Below are 18,086 nucleotides of genomic sequence, written 5' to 3' on the forward strand. Positions count from 1 at the left end.
AGAGTTCCTAAAAAAGTTACTGAAATGAACATGTAAACCAATCCAGGGATACAACGAGAAAAGTAGAACAGTGCAAAAGGCACTCTGGAAACTTCCAGAAGAGAAGAAGGTAGGGTAGATTAACCTGGAAAGAGCACTGAGGAAGGTTATTTGTTAAACTATCTCACAAAATGGCACTTCACCACAAATCGTCTTTCAGGATCCTTTTACCACCTACTTTCCATGTCTTCTGAAAAGTCACACAATAAGCCTCCACCATTTAGAGCAACCAGGATTGCTCTTATTAACCACCTTCTCATATTAATACTTAAAAGCCCCCACTCCTACCACTCTAACTTCCCAGTGGAGGGAGTTCTATAGGAGTGTAAGATAAGATGAAGTTTAAAAGGACACTTCTTGTTGTTCAGTCGCTAAGTTGTATCCGACTCTTTGTGACCCCATGAACTGCAGGACACCAGGCTTCCCTCTCCTTCACTCTCTCCCTGACACTGCTCAAACTCATGTCCATTGCACCTGATGCAAAGAGCCGACTCATTAGAAAAGACCCTGATGCTGGGAAAGATTGAAGGCAAGAAGAGATGAGGATGACAGAAGATGAGACAGTTGGAAGGCATCACTGACTCAATGGACATGAGTTTGAGCAAACTCCGGGAGATGGTGAAGGACAGGGAAGCCTGGTGTGTTGCATGCAGTCCATGGGGTCGCAAAGAGTTGGACATGACTGAGCAACTGAACCACAATAACGTCCATTGAGTCAGTGATGTCATGAAACCATCTCATCCTCTGTCTCCCCCGTCACCTCTTGCCCTCAATCTAAAAGGACACTAGAGATGGAATTTTCAAAGGAAGTTGCTTTCTTTCATTTCCTGGGCCAACAGATGAACTTGTGGGTTCCTTCTGCTTGGAAGGAGCCCCATGCCATCCATAGCACAGTGCTAACAATGGCCATTATCCGTGTAGCCCCTATACTTCCAGGGTTTTTTAATAGTCTCAGTGTGTCTGATGCAGAAAGGGAATGTTAAGCTCTGCATCTAAAGAAGCGGGTAGAACACATCTTTCAGAGTCTTATGTTTTACTTTGAAGGCAACCTTAAGTTGCTGAAAGGTTTTAAGCAGGAAAGTGACACAGTCTGATTTGTGTTTTAGGTAGATCAATTTTGTGCCAAGGGATAGAATCGATTGGAAGAGGGAGAGGCTGGAGACAAATAGACATGTTAAAAACTACTGCGGTAAATCAAGCTGGAAATGATAATGGCCTAAACTAATCATAAGAGAAAGAGAGGAAGGGACACATAGGATGGGGGAGACACATTTGATGGCCAGTTTGATGGGAGAAAAGAGATATGGGGAGGGGGGAGAAAAATATTGTACTTGGGCTTATACTTTATTGTCAGATGTGGTTTAGGGGAAAAAATCCTTTTTTTTTACTCGGAGTGTTTCAACATCAGTTGTTCCAACATCAATTATGAATTATTCATTATGCTCCCACTGATTTGAAATGTGGGCAACTAATATTTGTTGACTTCTGGCACTGTTAAAATATTTTACATATATATACATATAAATCCATTCATTTATGAATGCATATGTTTAATGATCTGTGTATAAAATCTCATTTAATCTTTGGAACAGTTCAGTAAGGTAGATTATTGTTCTCATTCTACAAATTAAAAATAAATGTTCAGGCTCTCACAGATAGTACTATAGTACTTAACTATTGTGGTAGGAAAAGTGTCACATTCATAGAGCATAATATAAATATATATTTAAATTTTCAAGATAGATATATTTATTTAATGTTCATTCAGTTAGCATGTGTCAGATATTGCATATAGGTTACAAAGTAATAAAAGATCCAGTTCTCCTTGCCTTCATGACCCTTTCAGTTACAAAATAAGTCATTAATATGGAAAGTGAAGTGAATCAAAGCCACAAGATTAAAATTATATGAATAAGAAAGGCAGCAACTACCAAAGAATAGAGCGATTTATTTGAGCTGAAATCACTGAAGGAAGAATCAGAGGAGGGGCTGGTCTTGAGTTAGGCTTTGAATGAAAAATAACTAGAGAAGATGAGAGCAGTCTAAAACTGCAGAGCTTAGTGTACAGTAGATATTCGATAAATATTTGCTGAATGAATAAATGGTTGAGCCTAAAAGTAAGGATCAGAGAAATGAATGAATAAAATGTCTTTATGAACTAGCCTGCAGTTGAACCTATGACATACAGTATTAAGAAATATTCAGAAGGTTGGTTAGAGTCTGTGAAGCACCTCAAATGCCAAGGTAAGAATCTATTCATACCATGTCCCTAAGCATATGCACAATTACCTCCTATTCTAAAAAACAACCAATTATCTAGACTCCAAAATCCCTTAGTAAGGAGTCATTTATTTACTTTCTTCTCTTCTAACTTTCTGGAAACCAGTCTTTAGTGATAATCTTAAATCCTTCTACTACAATTTAATTCTCAATCCATAAACTTTCTTGGAAATAATGACCTTTGATTTGCCAAATTTGAATGAACACTGCTGTGTAACAGCTGATACTGTTAATGACTCCCTCCTTCTCAAACTACACTACACTCTGACTTTTCTTATAATGATGTGCTTTTCTGGTTCTCCTCATACCCTGTTCATGCCGACTGAAATAGGCTGTTCTACCTCCCTTCATTCCTTCCTTAAATACTGATATTCCTTGGGGTCTAATCCTCGGTGTTTGGCTTTACTCATTTGATTTCCCTTATCTGAATGATCTTATCCAATCTCTCGGTCCAAGGACCTTATACAAACTATTTTAAATCAGTGACTCTAGCCTATACTTCTCATACTGTTTTGGACAACTCCTTCGACCCCCACTATCTGTCCCATAGGAAGTTCAATCTTCACAGTTAATTTAATTAATCACCCTTCTTGCAGGACTTACTTCTTACTCTCGGTATTTCTATTAATTTTGGTGACACCCAGCTACCTATGCTGCACATATGAAGCATCCTTGATCTTTCCCTTCCTTTAATCCTTCATGGTTGATCAGTTACAAACTTCGTTCTTTTAACTCCTAGGTTTTCATTTCTTACTGCTGGAAAACCTACCAATAAGGTTCCCAGGCTTCAATACTCTGCTAAAGAAATGAATTCTCTACTCAACTTCCAGGGGCACTAATTACAGGTACACAATAAGTATTCATTGGTTGTACTTAAAGGGTAATAAATATTTACTAGGTACATACTGTGTGTTAAGGACTAAAAAGTTTACAAGAAAAGCATATCTTGACATGGATGAAATCAATAAATGAATGAGCAGATTGATGGTTAAAGGCCAGTATGACCTCAACCCTGATTTTCAGCCCTTAAATGGTTTTCCAGATCCTGCAGCACAGTGCACTCTTTGATGGCTCAACTGGTAGAGTGGAGGCCTACAGACTTCATGAATGTGGACATCCTTTGGTTGCTGGTTTGATTCTGGCTCGAAAGAAGTGCCTTCGTTGCTTGGGGCTTCCCTGGTGGCTCAGACTGTAAAGAATCTGCCTGCAATGCAGGAGATCTGGGTTTGATCCTTGGGTCAGGAAGATCCCCTGGAGCAGGGAATGGCTACCCACTCCAGTATTCTTGCCTGGAGAATTGCATGGACAAGGGAGCTTGGAGGGTTACAGTCCATGGGGTGGCAAAGAGTCGGACATGACTGAGTGACTAACACTTTCAGCTTACATAGGTCTATAAATACTTCCTTGAATTGGTCTCCTCTTATGTCCTCAAACAATTCACTTGTCATTTCTTACCTTAAAGCTCACTCTCAACACCAAATGGCTTAAAGGTCCATGTATACTCTAATTCATCTTGCATTTTCCAGCCTTTACCAACGCTGATTTTTTTTTCCCTACCAGGAATGTTGTTTCTGTATCCTTTCACTCCAACAACTTCATTTGCTTAGTTGCCCTTCATCCTTTAGGATTTGACTTTAGGCATCATCCTTTAGGGACCCCTACCCCAAGAAGGCTTCCCTGCTACCTCCTACCAAGCTTAGATTTGAATTCATTCCCTTTTCACTCACTTTTGTTAAAGTTCTATGCATAGCTCTATTATATCACATCTGTTTATATCTCACTCTCCTCAACCAGACTGTTAGCATCCTAAGGCAGAATTATGTCTACTTAATGTTTAAATTACCAGTTTCTAGCCTACTGCCTTGACCATTTAAGGCTATAAAATGTTTATGGACTGAATATATGAAGCAATATTTTATTTAATTAAGAAATTAACAAATTTCAAACACAGATGACAACTCTTCCTCAAAAGCTTAAGGCTTAACAGAAGAAACAGCGTGTAAGCAAATAATTATACAAATAAGGAACAAATTAGTTTTTTGTACAGAGTTTAACACAAGCAATATTGGTGTTTTAGATCTGCTGCCAACGATACCAAGGAAGGATAGAAAATGAAGGTGTAAAAAGAGGCCTAGAGTTTTAGGATGTGAAGAAATAAGGACTTGAAGAAGGCAGTTAAATAATCTTTTGTAACATATTTTCACACATCAAACCATTCTTTTCTAATATTCTACAATTTATCTCTTTTGTATATTTTCATATCACCTTGGATATTAAAAGTCAATAATATAAATTTCCTAAATCTTAAAATGATTTCTGTTCATGAATAAGAACCCACTATTATGATGCCATTAAAGTACCTGAATATGGTCAAGGTATCTACTAGAAAAGATGTTGTTGTTTTATTTAAATTAATTTATTTTTCATTGCAGGATAATTGCTTTACAGAATTTTGCTGTTTTCTGTCAAACCTCAACATGAATCAGCCACAGGCATACATATATATCCCCTCCCTTTTGAACCTGCTCCCCTCTCCCTCCCATCCCACCCATCTAGGTTGACACAGAGCCCCTGTTTGAGTTTCTAGAGCCTTAGAGCAAATTCCTGTTGGCTATCTACTTTACATATGCTAATGTAAGTTTTCATGTTACTCTTTCCAGGTATCTCACCCTCTCCTCCCCTCTCCCCATGTCCGTAAGTCTATTCTCTATGTCTGTTTCTCCACTGCTGACCTTTAAATAAATTCTTCAGTACCATTTTTCTAGATTCCATATATACGTGTTAGAATATGATATTTATCTTTCTCTTTATGACTTAACGTCACTCTGTATAATAGGTTCTGGGTTCATCCACCTCATTAGAACTGACTCAAATGCATTCCTTTTCATGGCTGAGTAATATTCCATTGTGTATATGTACAACAACTTTTTAAAAAGATGTTTTATATGAAAACAGATGATAAAAACAAAATCCTTCATCATAGTGACTATTTCCAATCATTTCACTTCCCGATGGCTCAGTGGTAAAGAATCTGCTTGCCATCACAGGAGCTGAAGGAGATGCGCGTTTGATCCCTGTGTTGAGAAGACCTCCTGGGGGAGGAAATGGCTACTCACTCTGGTATTCTTGCCTGGAAAATTCCATAGACAGAGGAGTCTGGTGGGCTACAGTCCATGGGGCTGCAGAGAGTTGGATATGACTGAGCACAATGGCACAATAAATGTGAAAGGGCTTCTAAATGCAGAAAGTCTGTAAAGCCTTTCTAGATTTGCTGGAATAGTATAATATGACTTTAATATTTGAAATCTTTTATGAAAAATGCTAATATTTTGTAGTAACTCATAAAATAAGTTAAGAATATAAATATTTCATATGAATTTTATTTGAGAAAGTAGGATTAATAAATTATCTTGCTTGACTATTTAAAAAGAAGATATATTTAGGTGAGTGTTACTTCTTAACTGCTTTGTCATAAGCTAAATTTTTTTCAGTAATAGACTTTTTAAAAATAAACTTTTTTTTGTCTTCTTAATGTAGCATTGTAAAGGCAAACTTTGCCCTAATTAATTTAATAGTTAACCTAGTTGGCTGTTTTAGTAAAAGATTAATTTATAAACTCTTCAAGAAACATATTTTAAAATGGGAAGACATTTCTGCATATAAAAATTATTGCATCTTTTCCTCACCTTTTCCCCATAAATCTAATGAATTCTAGTACCAACGAAAATTCCTGGATTAGTTATCTAAGAAATCTGAGTATCCCTGAAAAGGTGACAATAAATCAAACAAGTATCCTTTTCCTTCTGTATTCCACCATTTCAACTGAGGCATCATTTAAGCATTGCATAGTAACTCATTTTAAGCTGTACAAAGAGAATCATTAATTAAGGAACTGCTTCTATATGTACATCTATATAAGAGTGCTGTCTACATTTTGCCTCTGTGTATTTTGAAGAAATGGATGGCACAGAGAAAAGCATCCAAAATGATGAAAGCATTAGAAAAATACGGATTTGGAAGAGAGGCATTCATACAAGCCACTTAAGACCATTTCAAGGACTTCTCTGGTGGTCTAGTGGTTAAGAATTCACCTACCAATGCAGAGGGCACGGGTTTGATCCCTGGTCCAGGAGGATCCCACATACCTCAGAGCAACTAAGACTGTGGGCCACAACTACTGAAGCCCTTGCACCTAAAGCCTCTGCTCCAAAGCAAAAGAAGCCATTGCAATCAGAAAACTGTACACTGCAACCAAGAGTAGCTTCCACTCTGTGCAACTAGAGAAAGCCTGCATGCAGCAACAAAGACCCAGGCAAAAATAAAAATAAGCAAGTAAAAAAAAAAAAAAATATATATATATATATATATATATATATAATGTAAAGACCAATTCAAATGCTATTTCTCTTTTATTTTCCATTTTTAATATGATGGTTTAGCAAGTATTTCACTTTTTAAAAAGCACTCCATTTTTTGACACCCTTGATGATAGACATCCTTCCTTGTGCAGTGTATCCAGAGTCTACAGGTTGAGAACAGGAAGCTTCCTAAACCACCCTAATAATAAGACTATGGAATAGATACTTGTGGTAACTCCTGGCCTACAGATTTCACCAAAAATGGTAAATTTTAGACCCCTGGAAATTAAGAAATGTTATGAAATTTTCCCTCCCCCTAAAAAATAAAAAACATGCAAGTAGGGTGACCTAAAGTAGGTAAATTCCTGAAATCCTTTTCATCATATCAGATTCTGAATTTTGAGAATGGGTTAGAACATGTAATAATTAATAATGGTATTTGTTGTTGTGCTCTTGTTGTGCAGTCACTCAGTCATGTCCGACTTTGTGACCCCATGGACTGTACAACACCAGGCTTCCCTGTCCATCACCAACTCCCAGAGCTTACTCAAACTCATGTCCATTGAGTTGATGATGCCATCCAACCATCTCATCCTCTGTCATCCCCTTCTCCTCCTGCCTTCAATTGTTTCCAGCATCAGGGTCTTTTCCAGTGAGTCAGTTCTTCGCATCAGGTGACCAAAGTATTGGCGCTTCACCTTCAGCATCAGTCCTTCCAATGAATATTCAGGCATTATTTCCTTTAGGATGGACTGGTTGGATCTCCTTGCAGTCTAAGGGACTCTCAAGAGTCTTCGCCAACACCACAGTTCAAAAGCATCAATTCTTCGATGCTCAGTCGTCTTTATGGTCCAACTCTCACATCCATGGAACAACAGACTGGTTCCAAATAGGAGAAGGAGTATGTCAAGGCTGTATATTGTCACCCTGCGTATTTAACTTACATGCAGAGTACATCATGAGAAACGCTGGGCTGGAAGAAGCACAGACTGGAATCAAGATTGCCGGGAGAAATATCAATAACCTCAGATATGCAGATGACACCACCCTTATGGCAGAAAGTGAAGAAGAACTAAAGAGCCTCTTAATGAAAGTGAAAGAGGAGAGTGAAAATGTTGGCTTAAAGCTCAACATTCAGAAAACTAAGATCATGGCATCTGGTCCCATCACTTCATGGCAAATAGATGGGGAAACAGTGGAAAGAGTGGCTGACTTTATATTTTGGGGCTCCCGAATCACTGCAGGTGGTGATTGCAGCCATGAAATTAAAAGATGCTTACTCCTTGGAAGGAAAGTTATGACCAATCTAGACAGCATATTTAAAGCAGAGATGTTATTTTGTCAACAAAGGTCTGTCCAGTTAAGGCTATGGTTTTTCCAGTGATCATGTGTGGATGTGAGAATTGGACTATAAAGAAAGCTGAGTGCTGAAGAATTGAGGTTTTTGAACTGTGGTATTGGAGAAGACTTTTGAGAGTCCCTTGGACTGCAAGGAGATCCAACCAGTCCATCCTATAGGAAATCAGTCGTGGGTATTCATTGGAAGGACTGATGTTGAAGCTGAAACTTCAATACTTTGGCCACCCACCTGATGTGAAGAGCTGACTCATTTGAAAAGACCCTGATCCTAGGAAAGATTGAAGGCAGGAGGAGAAGGGGAAAATAGAGGATGAGATGGTTGGATGGCATCACCGACTCAATGGACATGGGTTTGGGTAAACTCCGGGAGTTGGTGATGGACAGGGAGGCCTGGCATGCTGCGGTTCATGGGGTCGCAGAGTCAGACACAACTGAGTGACTAAACTGAACTAAACTGAACTACTAGGTTTGTCATAGCTTTTATTCCAAAGAAGAAAATAGTGATACAATATAGAATAATTTAACTTGTTTAGAAATGCATAGATTTGTCCTATCTAACATTTTCTATCTCCTTATGGAATGAGTAGGGCAGACATCAGTGGAGCTACCTTAAAGATGACAAGCTAAGGTATGAAGAGGAAAGTGACTTGCCCAAGGGCATAGAATAATACGAAATGGGATTGAGACCACCAACGTCTTTTAACACCCTGCATAATTTTTTTTTCTGACAGAATTTATTTAATTGAGACAATAAACAGTTTCAGATTAGAAGTCTCATTGATGTTTATTCATAACTTAACTCAGATCAGTCAATTTTTAAAGTTTTAAACCCTCCATTAAGCAACTCAGAGAATATTAGAATTTAGAGATAATCTCTCAGGTGAAAAATGTTCAAAAGGGAAAAAAAATATATTGAAGAAAAACACCATATTCTAGTCATGGAACTGATTATAGGAATAATACACTTGGGCCAAATATGTGCACACAAAAATGTTTATTGTAGCATTGTCTAAAACTGTGAAGTACTGAAGACTACCTTAAATGTTAATTGCTTGGGAACATAAAATATAGTGTATTCAGTTTAATGAAACATGATGCAGGACAATTTAAGTCTGAAAGTATGGAAAAAGATGGCCATGATTTTCTGTTATATTTATAAGTAGAATATAGCAGAAACATTTATCCTTCCATTCATTATATGTTATATAGTACATATCACACATGCTGCTGCTGCTGCTAAGTCACTTCAGTTGTGTCCGACTCTATGTGACCCCATAAACGGCAGCCCACCAGGCTCCGCCGTCCCTGGGATTCTCCAGGCAAGAGTACTGGAGTGGGGTGCCATTGCCTTCTCTGATATCACACATGAGGTGTATATATATATATATATTACATAGCATATATTATAATACACAGATATCCTCACTCCTGCATATATAGGAATACATATTTATGCATGAGTGTATAATATATATATATGTATATAATATATGTGTATATAATATATATATATATGTATATAGTTTCAGAAAAATAAGTACCAAACTGTTAACAGTAATCACCTCTGCAGACTGGGGTTATAGATAGGAGGGTATGAGTGTAAACAGATAACTTTTAGTTTCTGTATGGAAGAAAGATGGCTATGATTCTTTTTGGTTATATTTGCACAGGCAAATAACTTTTAGCTTCTGTTTAATATACTTCTACATTATTTGATATTTGTACAGACAGCAAATGCTATCTTTAATATATTTGAAAAAATGTGAAGGATTGTTATGAGGTGACTATATAAGTAGGATCAAGAAAAGTTTAAATATGTTCTATGAAAATAAAGCAAAAAATAAATTATTAGTGAAATAGTAGTGTTTAAAATGTTGTAGTTCTCCCAACTTCTGACCTTTGCACTGGCTGGAGTTGGGTCAAAGAAGCTGAAGACGGTACCTAAGGCCATGAGATGGGAATCACAGTTTGTGGAAAGCCATACCATAAATAAGAGAACAAGGAATGACCGGATACCATGGAGCTACCACATCAACAATGCTTGAATTGTTACATGAGTAAAAAAATATTCTTTTTCCATGTTTAAGCTAGTATTGTTATAGTATAGTTAAACCTAATACAGGATTTGATTCTCATGATGTTCCAGGAGCATGCCTTGTTCAGTTCTCATGGAAAACAGATCTCTATCATAGAGTTACAAACAAGATACTATCTTACCCTGTTTTATTAAATACTTTTTTTGCTTCTATATTTTCCCATCAACATTATGATTAAAGTTTGCCTTCTAGTGGAGCCTTCTGTAGTGAAAGAGCACATTTACTGGGCAAGTATTGTTAACAGTTACGTCTATTTGAATAAAATAATACATTGCTCCCCTGGGCTTATACTTATACTGGGCTTATACAGTTTGATGACCTTAGTGTGAGCTTACTACTGAGATGAGATTCCATGTTTGCTGTGGCAACAATAATACAAACCTGGAATTCTGAGGACTAGGATACAAATTCATAAGGTAATACATTTTGAGGCCTTTTGGCTGAAACACAGTGTCACTAGCCAATCTGAACTACTATGGTATCAGGAACGAGAATCATGTCAAAAACAAAACACTGAGCTGAATCAGTTCACATTTTAACTGAAGGCATTCTTAATGTTCTTAACTGTTAAAAAGCAAACAAGATGGATTAAAAGATTATAGTTTTAGTCTAATGAAATCTGAAGAATTTATCAAAGAAAGGGCTATTGTATTTTTTTTTGTTTGTTTGCTTGTATATGTGTGTTTTGGTGGTGGTAGTGTGGGGGGGGGGGGCGGTGGGGAGACTGGACCAAATACTGGTTATTAATATAGCACAGTTACTACTTCACAGAGATATACTGCTTAAAATGAATATGTCTCTCTGTATGTAAACAATAAGGCATGAAATAAGCTATCATTTCTATGCTAAGTTATGACACTGTCACAGAAAAGAGATATATATATATATCTTTTCTCAGTGACGAATACTGTAAACTCCATTATTTGGCAAACAGGAAAACAACTATTTTACTGACCTAGAAACATCTAACCCATGGGAACTGGAAGGTGGCTGTCACCACATCATTTCTGTACTCGGTTCTCTTTACTTTTTAATCATTTCATATTTTAATGCCACCAATCTAACATGAGAACTTAAATGATTGACTCTTTAGTTACAAAACTAAATATTTACAAAAATAAATATTTACAAAGCTTTAAACTGAGTTATGTTTGCCCAGTGTCATTGATTTCTAAGATTTGGGGAGGGGAGGCGAGGGAAGAGGAAGAGCTGGTCACAGTAACTCTAACACACACAGAAGCCTGAAGATATGATTACATCTTCTCTCCACTTATATACAAAGAATCTACAGTATGTGATCCTGACAACACATGTTTCCTATTTTGTCAGTTCAATAAAAGCATACCATGTCAATGGTTTTTAGCTTGTGATTTGGTGATTGTTTCAGCACTGATTGTCAATGACCTATATGTCAGCTGATACAGTTGACACAGTTAAATCAGAAATTAGCATGCAGTCTCCTAAAATGCCAGACACATGGACCCTCTGCACCAGAGAGATATAATGAAACCCACATGATACCCCCATTAAACAATGAAACATGTGACATTAAGTAAAAACAGGAACACATCAGCAAATGTGCCTGAGGAAGTTTATGGTATTTAACTCCTAAACATTAATTTTATCATGGAATATGAGGAACTAATTAACTGAGAGTTTCCTTTTTTATTGGAAGCGGAAATACTGTTCAGAAAACTGATGAAGAGTAAATACAGCATATTTTAAGTTTATTAAGCTTGGCTCATCGACTTCCATTTATTTAAGCTAATCTCAGAAGGCAATTAAATATTTCAATCAGTAACTTTATACGGCTATTTTATTTAGCACATTTCTGAAAAATTAATCAATGTGTTAAAATGCAGAATGAATATGTGAATATATTTCTAGTTTCATACAACCAAAACAATGACTAAATACATTTTTAAAAAATTACATGATCTTTTCCAACATGAACTCTAATAGGTGAGTGGAAAATGATAAAAAGTTTAAAACTTGGGGATTATAATTAAAACAGTTAGGGTTAAGATTGTATCCTATGAGATGAATGCTTCTATCAGCACTATAATACTTTTTCTCTAAACAATAATACTTTCCTAGTCGGAGGAAGCATCCTTCAAGTGTGGCAGAATGAATTTGATCCTATACAGGTAGAACATGAAATGTCATTAACTGCTGTGTGTGGGTCTATAACATTATTTTGGTTGGGGGAGACAGTTTTTGCTGGTATTACACTCAGTATTTAGCATTTTTAAGTAACCTAATGAGATAGACACAATGGGAGGCACTCTTGCACATATAATCCTATTCAATCTCCGTAACAATTCAGGAAAATGGGTGTTATTAATCCATTTTGCAGGTCAGGAAATTGAAGCTCAATAACTTGCACAAGGCCAAAGTAGCATGATGCAGCAAATCAATTGCTTATCTGTATAATATTACACATATCCCTATAAGTGCAAGGTAAATTTTGTTACAACATTCTATTCTGTGGTTGTAATGTGATAGGTCAACAACAATAACTATCAAGTTAAAAGTTATAATGTTTAAAATGAATATATAACAGGCCGTAAGTTCCTAAATGTCTTAGATTCAGGCACCATCCATGGCTCAATAATTCTTTCATGGCACCCTTAGGACAAAAGAAATGCCCAACTGTTCCATTTTATTAAGTAACCAGTTCCAAACAACTCATGCCTTTTATGTAGTGATTTAGAGATGCTCTGTATTTTCCTTGAAATTTTAAAACATCCTCTGTGCCCTGTGAATTAGCTACAGCACCTTGGTACTTTAGCACACAGTTTGGGCACTACAGCCCATCTATGGAGAAGACACAGTATCTGTGGCTACATGACACATTCATTTTGACACTCTTGGCCAAAACTATCAAGCCAACCTTTTTACAACTGTTTATTTCCTAATACACACACACACACACACACACACACACACACACACACACACAAGAATACTGGAGTGGGGTTCCATTTCCTTCTCCAGTGCATGAAAGTGAAAAGTGAAAGTGAACTTGCTCAGTCGTGTCCGACTCTTCGCGACCCCATGTACTGTAGCCTACCAGGCTTCTCCATCCATGGGATTTCCCAGGCAAGAGTACTGGAGTGGGTTGCCATTGCCTTGTCCGGCAGAGGACTATAGTCATTAGTAAAAAGAGAAGAACTTCTTCCTCTTATTTCTGCCTATCAAATATATGCTGTGAAGAAATAGTGCTTAACTTGAGTGCTAGATGGGGTATGAGGAAGCTGTGTTACAAAAAGAGAACTGAAATTTGGGGTCAGAGAAATTGGTATTGACCAAACTTATGGCCTTCAACCATCTTATCTCAAATGTCTTTCTCAAGTCTAAAGTGTTGAGCTAAAATAAAACCAACATACATCTTCAAAATCATTTTAAATTTTCATAGATTTTTTCCTATTGTGAGCCAGGACAAAAGTCTTCCTGCCAACATAAAACAGTTCTATGAGTATAAAAGGTATGTACATTTAATTTCAAAAATATCTACTGGATACAAGCATTGCAGTTCACAGGTTCAAGCCTTTGGTTGAGAGCTCAGAATTCCACTCAGTCTTCCCAGCAGAAGCAAATGGACTGTGTCCGTGGAGTCTCCAATCATTCAAAGTGTACTTGAACCAACTCATTTGTAGATTACATTTATTTTATAATTCAGAATTTGAACCTTTGCTATTTAGTCTTCAAATTTATTTCCAAGGGCTTTAATGATTGCTTTCTACTTAAAATGAGCTAATACCCACAAATAAAATTTTAAATTGGGATCTTAAATTACACAATATAAAATCTGGGGTGTGTTTACATGTAACAATTGAATTGACAATTTTCATATAACTTATTAGTTGAAAATAAAGATCATTTATTTTTCCCTGAAATGAAATAGTTTCTGAACTGAGTTGACTGATTAAAGCAGTGTTTTTACACAACTGTTTCCCAGTTATTGCATATATTAAAAGTGCTCTATTTAATAATATACCATTATTTTACCTCCTTAGAAGTCTGGAAGTATTTTTACATTTTAAGAAAAAAGTAAGAAAAACAATAACTAAACAGAGATACATGGAGAAGTGTGGGTACATGCTTGACTTTTACTAACAGCAAATGCCAAAACAGAACTAAAATTCTGGTGATATATCAACATTTGCAAACTGATCTACATATTCACAGATAAGAATAGACTACAACATTCAATAAAACGTCTTTTCTATCTAGTCACTTTGCTCTGAAGTCTCTGGCTGTGCTATTTATTTGTATATTGTTTAATGATATGCTTTCCAGTAGTTAAGAGAAATCCCAGCAACGATATTCTGTAGGTGTCCATTCCACACCATATTTCTATAATTATATTCATTATAGGCAAAATACCTTTATTTTCAATGAAAAACTTCTTTTTTGGAAAATAGGAGATGCTAACTCAATGGATGATGGTTAGGTTACCCAACTTGTGCTTTTATTTTTTCCCCATTGATATTATTTTAACTTTCTTGGGTAGTTTCAGAGATTTTAATTTTATTTATCAAGACACATCAAGTTTAAATAGAAAAATGTATCATCAATACCTTCTTGAATGGATTGGTGAAAAGCATTTGAGTATATTAAAAATAGTTTATCTTTCATATTTACTTGGGACTCAAATCAAGATGGATTAGTCTGTGTCACTTTCATTGAAACCTATGTACTATTACTCAAAACAAATGAGAGCCAGAGATGTCACAAATGGCAGAAAATTTGAGGGTGGGGGATAAAATAGGAAGTCCCACTGAAGAGGGATGATGGAGAGATTTGTTTCTTTCCCTATCTCAATTCCTCTCCTGATACATGATTATGGAGGAAAGAGTCTGGACTATTTATCGCTTCCACCGGGCTCAACTCAAAGTGACTCAGAGCATGACAGCGTCAAGAAGGGTAGCACTTTATTTTGCTGCTGGCTTCACGTTAGATGCAGAGTTTGGCATGACTGTCGTTTCAAGCTTGCCAGCAGCTGTAGAAAGTTTATCCTATTTTATTTCCAAACATACTAAAGATGTGGTATCATTTATAACTTTAAGCACTGAAGGTATGAATATCAAATGGTTGATATTGAATGACTTTAGGAAGGGATGTATTTTTCCATGCCACATAACATGAACACTGAACAAGTTTACTATGCCAGCTCATCAAATGGGAGTGAGGGAGAGGTGTTCTTGACCTTTTCTAGGTCCATAGTTATACTATTGTTCATACTCAACGAGGTTTTCTCTTCAGCACAGTATCTGAAAATGGGACTTATTTTTAGAGTTGCTTAAAACATTTCTTTTTGGAAAACAGAATTGGTCTATATGTATGTACTGCAGGTGCAATCTGAAGCAATCTTATTTTTAAAAGTGTTTTTTCTTTTACTTTAGTAACCAAAGCTACAAAAAAACACATTGGCAACATGCATTTAATGTGAATAGCAATTCCTTAGGTATATGGAAACAAAATATATTTTAAAAACTCAGAAATTAATGTAGTGATAGAATTTAAAATTTTCTTCTGAAAATTTTATTTTTAGAATTTAAATATTTAGAATATAAATGTAGTCCTTAATTATAAAAAGAAGCTGGTATTTTTGGATGAATCAGTCTACAAAGACACAATTATGTGACAAACATATTAAAATGAATAAATTAAAGATCCAGAACACCATTTTAAAACACAGGAAACCAAAGAGAAAGATATTCAAAAGCCATGTTAAAAACTGTAAAGAACAAAGTGCTTACAGTACAGTCTGAATTTTGACACTCTGTTCAGTTCATTTTTACCTAGACTCCATAGTTGCATCTACTCCTATTTATGGCTCTGTATATTTTAAAAATTATATCCCATTTCTTCAATATTGTATAAAAAAGGTATAAAAACTAGAAATAAATGTTAAGTATGAAATTTCAAGACATCACTTAGCAGGAAGTATATCTGATTTCTAGTAATATTCAACAGAATTTCTCAAATGCAGTAAGTGTTGAAGCATAGCAGGATGTTAATGGGACAATTTATTAACATATAAATGAAACAAAATCTTCTGGAACTTACAGAATATTCTACATAAATATCTAAAGTGATAATATTTTGCTAATTGTTTTTAATGGTATTCTACTTTGATCTATCAAAATACTTCAATATACTTACTGTATTTTTTGAGCGTGATAATGATGTTCTGGAAGATACTTAGCTTAGCAGCCTAGTCCCTCTTTGGAATTTGTTACTATTTTTATCTAACAGATTATAGTTTGCATTTTGAGTATCTGAATTTTGGAAAATAAAGTATTAGATTGTTTCCAAAAGTAACAGTGTAGAATTTTGATTTTGGTTAAAAAAAAAAAAGGTCATAAAATCACAGGCGACTAAAGTGAATAAGCAATATAAACAGTCATTTCAATATAATCTATCAGTGTAAAAATGCCTTTTTTTTTTGGTTTGTAATGAATGCGCATTAATTCATTCAACAAATAGTTGAATATTGTACTAAAACTTTAGATATAACAATAAATGAAACAGAAGGCGCACTGGCCCTCATTTTACAATTGAAGTGGAAGAAAATATACAGGATCCAAAGAAACCTGGAGACAGGGATATAACTAGCTCAGGCCAGCCTTCCCTGGTCTGAGTTGGAAGAGGTTCACGATACCAAGGAGAGTGAACACAGAAAACTCAAATCACAAGTTAAGAAAGAGTATGGTTTGGTCTACGAGCTAAAAGAATACCAGTGAGAAACTAGGCTGTAAATATAGGGAGGAGACAGACAATGGAAGGCCGGCTAATTCACATTAGGAGACTTGGGTTTATCTTAAAGCACAATGGAAACCTATTAAAACGCATATTCATATCTTCTCTTTGTGACCCCATGGACTGTAGCCTGCCAGGCTCCTCTGCCCATGGAATTTTCCAGGCAAGAATACTGGAGTGGGTTGCCATTCCCTTTTACAGGGGATCTTCCCGACCCAGGGATCATATCCAGGTCTTCCGCACTGCAGGCGGATTCTTTACCATCTGAGCCACCAGGGAAGCGGGGATATTCCTAGTGTACCTACGTAAAAATAAATTGAACCTGAAAATCACACTCATATTTTAGGAGTACACTGGAAATAAAAGTTATGAAACCAAATTATAAAAAGAAAATATTGGCTTCAGAAACACAGAAATATTCTAGGCACTTAAATATCAACATAAATCCTTTTCTACATTTTCCGTGTATTTCCCCTTTAAAATAAAAAGGCTATACGGGTGATCTCATTTCTTGGTGTGGCAGCAATATTAAATTGCCTAAAGCCATGCCCTCCACCCACTCCCAAATGAAAAATCAACGGTACTTACTACATCCAGCCTTATAGCTGAAGCCTGGAGGAAGGAGGAATCCTTGCTGGGCAGCTGCAGCCAGTGTCCGTTGATCAGGAGGGAATACGGGAATCATTAATGGCGGCAGTTGACCTTGAACCTGCTGAACGTATTAGAGCGAATCAAAGAGAAGAAGTCTTGATAGTCCATGCTTCCCAACCCTCCTTATTTTATGATAAAAGAAAAAAAATATTCAATTCAATAAACTGGCATACAAGTTTGCTGGAACGCTGGGCATGAGACAGCCTTGGGACTGCTTTAGACGGCAGATTCAGAATACTGAATGCTATAACTGGAGGGTGATATCAAGCTCACTTTCTAACCTGGTGAATAATTTCCCTATATACATCCTTGACAGTGGTGAAGTATCTATTGATGCTTCACACTACAAGTCTTTTCCTATTGCATTAATATAATGACTTTAAAAGTACCGGTTAGGTTGAACTAAAATCTCCTTTTATAAATCCCATCTGTTGGGACTAATTCTACCTTATAAAGCAAAATTAACTAAAATGTACAATTTTATAATTTCTTCACTACTTGAAGATAATTCTCATGTTCATGCGTAATATTGAGT

General features: G+C 36.1%; 1 protein-coding gene across 18 annotated transcripts in view; it reads right to left on the reverse strand.

Moving 5' to 3' along the window:
* The window catches only part of SOX5 (SRY-box transcription factor 5), a 1,103,086-nt gene that overhangs the window by 125,404 nt on the left and 959,596 nt on the right, over nt 1-18,086 (reverse strand). For 16 of the 18 annotated variants that reach the window (XM_043882232.1, XM_043882231.1, XM_043882225.1 and 13 more), the window contains one exon: nt 17,489-17,612. In XM_043882232.1, the coding sequence (XP_043738167.1) occupies nt 17,489-17,612 (124 nt within the window). The remainder of the gene's footprint in view (nt 1-17,488; nt 17,613-18,086) is intronic. The other 2 variants (XM_043882219.1, XM_043882222.1) reach the window with 1 other exon arrangement.

Source organism: Cervus elaphus, chromosome 22, assembly GCF_910594005.1.
Source record: "Cervus elaphus chromosome 22, mCerEla1.1, whole genome shotgun sequence".
Taxonomy (NCBI): Eukaryota; Metazoa; Chordata; class Mammalia; order Artiodactyla; family Cervidae; genus Cervus; species Cervus elaphus.